At 39.4% G+C, this 10753-nt stretch overlaps 1 protein-coding gene across 1 annotated transcript; it reads right to left on the minus strand.

Moving 5' to 3' along the window:
• Positions 1-6175: 6175 nt before the first annotated feature.
• Positions 6176-7604, minus strand: LOC114267614 (putative germin-like protein 2-1). Its single transcript, XM_028208675.2, has 2 exons — positions 7416-7604; positions 6176-6876 (listed from the first exon to the last, which is right to left on the minus strand). Exons 1-2 carry the CDS (start codon positions 7537-7539, stop codon positions 6326-6328), a joined length of 675 nt encoding a protein of 224 aa, XP_028064476.1. The 5' UTR covers positions 7540-7604; the 3' UTR covers positions 6176-6325.
• Positions 7605-10753: the final 3149 nt, after the last annotated feature.

Consider the following 10753-nt stretch of genomic DNA (forward strand, 5'->3'; position numbering starts at 1 on the left):
GGGTAATACTTCCTCAGTCCTCAGTATGCAAGATGGTGACCGCACTCAGAAGGCGAGCAAGGTCCGCTCCACGACTTCCTTCTTGGCGAGCAAGATCAGCTCGGCCAAGGAACTCTAAAGAAGGCGAGCAACATCAGCTCAGCAAGGAACTCCAAGGAAGGCGAGCAAGGTTCGCTCCGCGACTTCCTTCTTGGCGAGCAACATCAGCTCGGCAAGGAACTCCAAGGAAGGCGAGCAAGGTCCGCTCCGCGACTTCCTTCTTGGCGAGCAACATCAGCTCGGCGAAGGAACTCCAAGGAAGGCGAGCAAGGTCCGCTCCGCAACTTCCTTCTTGGCGAGCAACATCAGCTCGGCAAGGAACTTCCAAGGTCGGCGAGCAAGGTCCGCTCCTCGATTTCCTTCTTGGCGAGCAACATCAGCTCGGCAAGGAACTCCAAGGAAGGCGAGCAACGTCCGCTCCGCGACTTGCTTCTTGGCGAGCAACATCAGCTCGGCCAAGGAATTCCAAGGAAGGCAAGCAAGGTCCGCTCCGCGACTTCCTTCTTGGCGAGCAACATCAGCTCGGCAAAGAACTTCCAAGGTCGGCGAGCAAGGTCCGCTCCACGACTTGCTTCTTGGCGAGCAACATCAGCTCGGTCAAGGAACTCCGAGGAAAGCGAGCAAGGTCCGCTCCGCGACTTCCTTCTTGGCGAGCAACATCAACTCGGCAAGGAACTTCCAAGGTCGGCGAGCAAGGTCCGCTCCGCGACTTGCTTCTTGGCGAGCAACATCAGCTCGGTTAAGGAACTCTGAGGAAGGCGAGCAAGGTCCGCTCCACGACTTCCTTCTTGGCGAGCAATATCAGCTCGGCAAGGAACTTCCAAGGTCGGCGAGCAAGGTCCGCTCCACGACGTCCTTCTTGGCGAGCAACATCAGCTCGGTCAAGGAACTCCGAGAAAGGCGAGCAAGGTCCGCTCCGCGACTTCCTTCTTAGCGAACAACATCAGCTCGACAAGGAACTTCCAAGGTCGGCGAGCAAGGTCCGCTCCGCGACTTGCTTCTTAGCGAGCAACATCAGCTCGGTCAAGGAACTCCAAGGAAGGCGAGCAAGGTCCGCTCCGCGACTTCCTTCTTGGCGAGCAAAATCAGCTCGGCAAGGAACTTCCAAGGTCGGCGAGCAAGGTCCGCTCCGCGACGTGCTTCTTGGCGAGCAACATCAGCTCGGTCAAGGAACTCCGAGGAAGGTGAGCAAGGTCCGCTCCGCGACTTCCTTCTTGGCGAGCAACATCAGCTCGGCAAGGAACTTCCAAGGTCGGCGAGCAAGGTCCGCTCCGCGACTTGCTTCTTGGCGAGCAACATCAGCTCGGTCAAGGAACTCCGAGGAAGCGAGCAAGGTCCGCTCCGCCACTTCTTTCTTGGCGGACAAGAACAGCTCGGCCAAGGAACTCCAAAGAAGGCGAGCAGCATCCGCTCCGCGACTTCCTTCTTGGCGAGCAACATTAGCTCGGCTGAAACTTCGGAGTTAAACAAATCATCAACTCACCAGCCGGAGGAAAACATCTCGGCTGGAACCTCGCAGTTGAGCAAATCATCAACTCGCCAGCCGGAGTAAAACATCTCGGCTGGAACCTCGCAGTTGAGCAAATCATCAACTCTTCAGCCAGAGTAAAACATCTCGGCTGGAACCTCGCAGTTGAGCAAATCATCAACTCTTCAGCCGGAGTAAATCTTCTCGGCTGGACCCTCGGAGTTGAGCAAAACATCAACCCGTCAGCCGGAGTAAATCATCTCGGCTGGACCCTCGGAGTTGAGAAATCATCAACCCGTCAGCCGGAGTAAATCATCTCGGCTGGAACAGAAGAGTAGGCCCCTCATCCACTATTATTTCGGACATAACAAAGCTCTTCAGCAAAAGTAATTCACTTCTTTTACATTGACAAAAAGAGTATTTGCATTCAGAAGTGTAGGGGAAACAAGTCCCTCAAAAAATTACATAAGGCCGCATTCCATGGCCGGGGTACGCCTTTGCCATCCAAATCCTCTAAGTGGTATGCCCCCTTGCCCGGTTATCTTGTAAGGCTCTTCCTAGTTTGCCCCTAGCTTGCCTTCACCCGGCACTAGTGCGTTGCCCATGACCTTCCTTAAAACCCAGTCGCCCACTTGCCCGTTGCCATCGAGGTTGTCTCCACGGTGGACGTCGCTGCATCATCCTCTACTCGGATGTGCTCATTGATGCACTGCATTAGGTGCCACATGGATGTCTGTTGGCTCATTGTAAGCGAATCCCTCAGCCTATGTCCGAGCGGGAGACCGCGCTTATATTGGGTGATTGCCAGGTTGACCGGGCAATCTAGGATCTCATTGAAGGTATCCCAGTACCTGGAGTTGTACACCTTGAGAGTGTCGCTCAGTTCCATCCTGACACTGAGAAGGTGGTCAACTTCCTTTGGCGTTTTGGTGTTGGTTTTGAAACGCGTCACATAGGCTTCTGCCAACCGCTGCCACCTTTCTATGCTCCCCTCCGGCAACCTCTCAAACCATTTCAAGCCCAGCTCGCCCAAACTTGACGGGAAGATGAGGCACATAAGAGTGTCATTTCGCCTACGTCCGGCCATGACCTGTCGGAAGTGGCTTACATGCATATACGGATCGGTCTTTCCGTCATAAAGCGTGAACTTTGGCTGGTGGAAGCCCGCGGGAAGCGGTGTTGTTTCTATCTCCAGGGAGAAAGGGGTGGCGCTCAGCCTCGCCAAGTCTGTATCTACAAAGAGTGGCGCCGCTAGGCGGGGTGGGGGCATTCCGACCTCCTCGCTGGCATGAACCCTGTAGGATAGCCGCTGGAACGCCAGCACCCTTTGAGCCTCCCGCCGGCGAGCCCGTTCCTTCAAGACTGCCCGCAAGTCCTCTGAACAAGCGGAATAGGAATATCTCAACGTCGTCACCGGACGCGAGGGCTGGTAAGTGCTATCTTGCGCGCTGGACTTCTTTGTACGCACATCGGAATCACCAACCTTGTAACTTTTGGTAATAGAAATGGACGGAGTATGCCGCTGACTCTGACTACCAGAACGGCGGGATGGGGTGCACTCTCCGTGGTCTACCACTCCATCTACACCATTCCCCTTGACATGCCGCTTCAACTCCTCCATCTCCGCCGCCATTCGCCAGATGACAGCGTCTTGGTCCCTCAACTTGTGTTCCAAACGTCGGGCATGTGATTCTCTCCGCCGCCGATGACCGTCTGGACTTTGTGAATGACCATAACTTCTTCCGCGCTTATCCCGTGCGTCTCCTGACTGTCCTCCAGTGAACGTATCCAAGTTCGCCATTGGAAGGATGGCAGGATGTCTTTCTCTCCGTCGGGTGAACTCCGGGGTAGCTCCATCGATGGCGGACAATGGAATCTCGTCGTTGTTCGCCATGGACGGCGATCAGATGAGCTTGGAAGACAAGGTTTTATCTGTCAAGCTTCCCACATACGGCGCCAATTGTACGGGGAGCAAATATTCCGGCAAGCCCGTACTCCTTTCTTCCGAGCTCCATTTTTGTCCGATCACCTGCGAGCAAATAACGGTGAGCTACCCGTCGGTGTGTGGCCGGAAAAACCCTCCGACGATCAAGTTAGCACACACCTTAGGATAGAGAGAGAGAGAGAGAGGGAGGAGTGTTTGAATGTAAGAATTTCCTTACAAAGTGTTCGTCCGTCTGCGTATGGGGGGCGCAGACATGCTTATATACCCTCTGCGCCCCATATCCACTCCCAGTCATCTGCTGACACGCGGCTCCGCTATCCCATCTGTCAGCATAAACCTTGCTGAACATCACCTAATCCAACTGCCCGCCCATTCTCCTAGGAGCTCGGCAGCCGGGCAATTTCATCTCGGCCATCGTCTGCCATGCTGCGCTTCATGCCCAAGTACTCCAACAGCTAAGCTTAGATGAGGACCGGACTCGGCGGCATCTCGGCAAAGCCGAGCTCGGGACTACTTACGCTTGTCTGCAGTCGACCTACCTGCCGAGCAAACAGGTACCTCGGTCCAACCTTGCCTTTCCTGGCGCTGGACTTTTCACCTGACCGGCTTCGTAATCACGGATCCTTGCAGCTCGGTCAATCAACGCGCTGCCTTAACCGAGCAGCTTCCATCAAGGCCGGGCCATACAACTTGGCCCAACACTTGTTCGGCCCAAATCTGTCTGGCACAACTCTACCCGGCCCAAATCTGTTCGGCCCAACTCTGTCCAGCCCAAATCTCTCCGGCACAACTCTGTCCGGCCCAAATCTGTCTGGCACAAATTCCATATCATTAATCTCCCTCTCAGGAACGATAGAAGGTGTACTAAATCCACAAGCGTTTTTTTTTTTTTTGGTTGTTGTTTTTGTTGTTTTTGATAACTGGGTATCTGAAACCCTAAAGTTAAAGAACGTGCAAACTTGCAGTGGTCCCTTCAGATGATTCGAACTCAAAAATTATGTGTATAATTATATACATGATTTTCTAAGTTTCAATAAATGTTTTTTTTTCCTTCTTATAATTGAATTATTTAAAAACTTTATTTCACTCGGGGAAAAAAATTAAAGAATTCATTGTATTCTTTTCATTAAAATGTAGGTATATATATTATGAGATGTAATAATAATATTCATAAATCTAATTGGTCAAGTGATGGTTAACTAATGAGAAATACTATTTATCACTATAATTTTTTTACATTTATATTTAGTCATGGAATAAATGCTATTTATATTTGAGAATCGTTATATTTAAAAAGTTTACTGACACTTTTAAGTGACATATAATTGTCATCGTGGCTGATAGAGGTGTTGTTTAGGAAGTGGGTTGGCTTTTTGATTTTTTTGACTATTTTAGCTTGGGACTAAAAAGTCTGGTTTGAGAAGGACTTTTTGACTTTTTGACTTTTTGACTTTTTAGTAAGGTGTCCACATGTGAAATGACCGAACTGCCCGTGATGTATTACATTTGAACCCCTAGCCGTCCACTGTGATCGTCAGCGTCATTGTATCTTTTTTTTTTTTTTTTTTTTTTGGAGTAGGCATATTTTTATGGTTCTTTTTGTTTTTAATTTATGTTTTGTCTTTTTTATTTTTTTTTTGTATACATTAATTTTATTTTTTAAAAATGATTTTTCATGTGTTTCATTTATTTTTAAATTTCATGGCAAATGCTAATTTCTATTTTTTTTTTTCGATGAGACGTATTTTTGTGGTTCTTTTTTTTTAATTTACGTTTTTGTCATTTTTATTTTTATTTGCATACATTAATTTGTTTTTATTTTAAAAAAATGGGTTTTCACGTGTTTTAGTTATTTTTAAATTACCTGGAAAATGCTAATTTCTATTTTTCATTTTAATTTTTTTTTTTTGGATGAGGCGTATTTTTGTTGTTCTTTTTTTTTATTTACGTTTTTGTCATTTTTATTTTTTCGTATACATTAATTTGTTTTTATTTTTGAAAAATGATTTTGCATGTGTTTCATTTATTTTTAAATTACGTGACAAATGCTAATTTTTGTTTTAAATTTTTTTTTTTGAATGAGGTGTATTTTTGTTGTTTTTTTTTTCAAATTTACGTTTTTGTCATTTTGTGGTGATGAGAGAGAGAGAGAGAGTGAGAGAGAGTGAGAGAGAGAGAGAGAGAGAGAGATAAAGATGGGATTTGGGTTGAGATTTGATTGGGTATTTCTTCTTTCATCAAAAGCCTTTTTTTTACAGGTGAAGAAAAATCCGTGTTTGTGTTTGTGTGTGTGTGTGTGTGTGTGAGAGAGAGAGAAAGAGAGAGAGAGAGAGAGAGAGAGAGAGAGAGAGAGGTGATTGTACTGCTTTTCTCAATCAGATCAACAGTGGGGGTAGTTTGGTAAATATACCGTGGCTTACTCTCTTGCCCAGCACGTGCTTGTCTTTTGTCTCCATTTGGCTAATTTAGCCTTTTTTGTTCCGTAGTGGCTAAATTAGCCCAAAACCTCTCTTGCCAAACATCAGCAGAGTAGGATTATTTTAAGTTGACCTTAAAATTCATATAGATTTTTACCATTTTTGAAATATCTCGAGTTTTTAGTGACCTAGGCTACAATCATGTCAACCATTAAAAATACAATTGCTCATTATCTCTTAACTATTCAATATGGGAGACTAGAAAAAGATTAAGAAAGCTCCATCATTATATGAGAGAGAGAGATGTATTTAAAAACTTCATTATTATAAAATTATAGGAAAAAAAGTTGTAAGGAAATCATCCATAACCAACCACTTATTCATACAATATTAAGTAATATATGATTAAAGTTTAACAAATAATAGAGTCATGGATTCTATTCCTCATTTATTTCTTTAGTTGTTGGGCCACCAAAATTGAGCTTGAAGATAGTCTACCACCTTCTTGTCCACTTGGAATGCCTTGGCAAGAACATCATCAGAAATCTTTGGATTCGACCCAAATACCGCATTTGCAATGGTAATAACACCAGGGTTTTGGCTGCTCAGACCAGAAATAGCCACTGCATTGGTCTTTCCTTCATTAAACTGGAAGTGAATAAGACCCTCTGGGAACACAAAAACATCTCCTGGGCACAAGACCTTGGTGAAGAGACGATTTTCCGGATTGGAGGTTACGAAACCGACGTAGAGGGTACCCTCCAAGACCACGAGGATCTCAGTTCCTCGAGGGTGTGTGTGGGGTGGGTTAAGACCGTAAGGTGCAAAGTCGATGCGAGCTAATGAGATGCCAAGAGTGTTGAGGCCTGGGATTTGCATAACATTTACGGGAGTGACAGTCGATCCAATTGGATTTGACGTATTTCGGGGGGTAAGGAGGCCAGAAAAGAAGAAGTCATCGGCTTTGGCGAGCTTTGGGTCGTTACAGAACTTGCCATTCACAAAAACTGCATAAAAAGGAAATTGGAGATATGCTTCAGTAAGTGTTGGGTGAAAGAAAGAAAATGTTCTACAGACTAACTTTCTTCTTTTTTTTTTGATTCAAGACTAACAAACTTTCAATAATATTACATGATGATATCTAAGAAAATGAAAACCAACTCTTAATAAAACTAATATAATTAAAATATTAAGGGCCAAAATGAAACATTGTGTATATTTTAGGAACCAAACGAATACTGGGGATGTTAGCTACAGAGACAATTTGAATATACATTTAATACTTTGAAAACAAAATTGATATAGGCCTTTTTTTAAAAGTGGGTGAAAAAACACTTTCTCAGCTTTTAATCCATTTTGGATCACACCATCTCTCATATTTTTTAAACGTTTTTTCAAAAAAAAGAACCCAAAAAAGCTAAAAAATCAATTTTTAACCATCTTCTTGAAATATCCCACAATTAATACATTTATAACCAAAATGATACGAAACATATAATTTGGAAGGCATAAAGTTGGGAGATAGAGATGAGCATATATAGTATACCAGCAGATTTGGAGTCCTTGACAGCAACACAGAAGTCTTGTAGAGGATTTGGATCAGAAGCAAAGGAAAGTGTAAAGGCCAAGGCCATGATGGCTATGGTTACAAAGAAAAAATGAGTTGCCATTTTTAATTGAAGCAACTTGGAATTTCTATGCCTAACTGCAATTGCTTGAGAGGAGGGTGATGGATATCTAGAATGGCAAAGAGGCTGTGTATTTATAGATATAGATAGATCAGATTATTTGAATTTGTCATTACATTTTTGACGATGCCAAGTCTTCAATGGGGACTTTTTTTACACATCTTTCAAGAATGAACCATGAACCATTCTTCAACAACTACACCCATTTCTATTTTTTTTTTAATAATTGCTTCTCTCTCTCTCATGATGGACTATTTCAACTATCTAATCCTATCATCTAGTATAAGTTTTTAGGCAAATTATACCTATGGTCTTTCTAATTTGCATCATGTATTAATTTAGTCCATATCACTTTAATAGTATGAATTTTCTTTTCTTAATTCTTTATATTGTGTCAATTTAATTTAATTAAAATATTTGTTAAGAAATTAGATAAAAATTAATCACAAAATGATCTGCTCAAAAGAAAATACACCATTTTAATTAGATGTAAAACTCCTCAATTACTTTGATGAGAGTTAATAGACTGTTTCGTTCTTTAATTTTTGTTCAATTTCTAAATAATATTATTAATTTGATGAATCAATATGAAAATTCAAACCAACAAATTAATGAAACTAAAAGTATAAGATCTAAATTGATACAGGATATAAATTATATGGACATTGTTATGAATAAATTCTAATTCTGTAATCTTCTGTCACCTTCCTTTCAAACAATTGCAACTTATGTATTGATTAGTTGGAAGATAATAGCTAGATATATTTGTTATTGGCTATATTATATTACAATTTTATATAAATACGGAACTTCAAATTGGTAATAAATAAGTGAATATAGTGGCTAATTTTAATACTCTTATATTGTGTTTGATTAGAAGATTTAAAAAGAGATTTGAAAAAAGAAAAGAAAAAAGCGAGTGAAATTAACTAAAATATAAATATATTTTATTCACATTTTACTTATTTTTTAATTTTTTTCTTTTTAAATCCCTTCTTCAATCCTCTAATGAAACACAAATTAATGACATTGTATTTTAAAAGTTTAAGGCTGCAGATTGTGAAGTAGGTGGCATGTAAGAGGGAGAAAAACTTAAGGAAACACTATTTTTAATTTGGACAAATTACTTACACCTCCTTTGAAATTGAACGAAATTACAAATTTCTTCCTGAGGTTTCAAAAATTACATTTCGTTCCATCGCAATTAATGTTTTTAACGGATATCATAAATTGACTAAAATACCCTTTTGACAAATAAGGCCAAATTACTTACACCCCCTTTAGGTTTAGCTAAATTACAAATTCCCCTTTGAGATTTAGCTAAATTATAGATTCTCCTGAGATTTAGCTAAATTATTATTTTTAAGTAAGTTATGAAATGCAAAATTAAAATAGAAAAACACTTATCACACTATAAAAAATTGAAATTTTGGAGACTAAAATTTAGGGCAAAATTATTTTTAGGAGACCAAATATTTTTACTGTGAAAAATGTCGTTATTATATTTTTAACAACGAAAATTAAAATTTAGTGATTAATTATTGTTTTTTTGGTATCAAATTTTTTGTCTCAAAAAATAAACCATTTTGAGACCAAATTATTTTGTCCCTAAAAACTTATTTATTATTGACATTTTTAAAAAAAAATTATCGCTAAAAGCCTTATTTTTGACTTTTTAGAGTGACCTAACGACTATCCTCACAACGATATAAATTAGTTCATAAATATCTTTTGCAACAAAATTTTCACTTTTAGAGATCAAAAAAATTGGTTTCTAAAAATCTTATATGTTGTAATGTCAGATGGTTAAAATATCATAAAATTAACAAATAATTAAATAAGTTAAAAACACAAGAATATGTTTGGTTTGATTTTTAGAAATTTATTTTTAATTTTTAAAAAAAATTATTATTTTTATATAATTTTATCTTTTGAGTGGTTAAAAATAATTTTTACAAATTAAATATATTTTTTCATATTTATTTTTACCAAATTAGTTTTTAATTTTTTTTTTAAATTCTGAAACTTTTTTCTAAATAACAAATCAAATATGGTTCCAAAAACTTATTTATTTATTTATTTTTCCATCTAACTTAATTCTTTTATAAATTTTTTTGATTTATCAAAAGGATTTTAATAGGAGCAATATTGTCCATCAATTTATATTTTGGTGATGTCAGCTAACCATTCTTAACGTTTAGCTAACGGCCTCGGGGGGACGGGATGTAATTTATGAAACCTCAAGGGAGAATCTGTAATTTAACTAAGTTTCAAGGTAGGTGTAGGTAATTTGCCTTTTAATTTTAATATTATATGCGATATGATATCCAAACTTGTTATTTAATACATGATTAGATATTTTCTTAATTGTATCTTGATTTGAGAAAATTGATGAAAAATTCAATTTAAAGAGGATATAAGACATTAGATTCAGTAGATATTTTTTCTTGGTAAGAGGTCTACCATTTGTGAAATAAATTGGTAAGTAATCCTTTTATTTATTTTGAAGGATATTTTGTTTCTAATTTTATCCCTTAATTTTTCTATTGACCTTTTTTTATCTATTTAATTTTTCTGACTATCTATTCAAATTTATATTTATTTGTTCATATTTTTGACTATCTATTCAATTTTTCCTCTTATCTGTTCAAATATCTATCCAAATTTTATTATCTATTCAATTTTTTCTCTTATCTGTTTAAATTTATCTATCCAAATATTATTGTCTCAATTTTTTTCTCTTAAATTCTACTTGCTAATTTCAAATATTTGTTATTGAAATAAACCAAAGCACTATCTATTCAAAGTGTGAAAAGATCTGTCACAAATTTGTTCAAATTTTGAACATATCTGTTCAATATAGCGATCCCGGTTTTCTCTATCATGCATTGTGTTCCGGACTCGGGTCTAGTGGTTGTATGTTGTTGTCTTATTCTTGTCTTCATCCTTAAATTCTTTGTATTTGAGTTGTGGGATGTGTTGGTTGGATTTGGGACAGGTTGGTTAGGTATTGAAATAGACAGTTGCTGTCCAGATTTTAGTTTCTTCGCTCGAACGAGGCTTTTGTCACTTGAGCGAGCCTTGGGTTTTAGTTCATTTGCTCGAGCTAGGGTTCCTCTGCTCAAGCGAGCTTTGTGTGGTGTGTCTCTTCGCTCGAGCGAGCACTCTTGCGCTCGAGCATGTGTCTAGGTTACAG

Source organism: Camellia sinensis, chromosome 11 (genome assembly GCF_055761805.1).
Source record: "Camellia sinensis isolate YWXY chromosome 11, ASM5576180v1, whole genome shotgun sequence".
Lineage (NCBI taxonomy): Eukaryota > Viridiplantae > Streptophyta > Magnoliopsida > Ericales > Theaceae > Camellia > Camellia sinensis.

Bases quoted from the DNA above. Each gene is read 5' to 3' on its own strand.
- LOC114267614 (XM_028208675.2), bottom strand. From the start codon at position 7,539: ATGGCAACTCATTTTTTCTTTGTAACCATAGCCATCATGGCCTTGGCC. The intron at 6,877-7,415 runs GTATACTATATA...CTTTTTATGCAG, and splicing joins CAAGGACTCCAAATCTGCTG to TTTTTGTGAATGGCAAGTTC.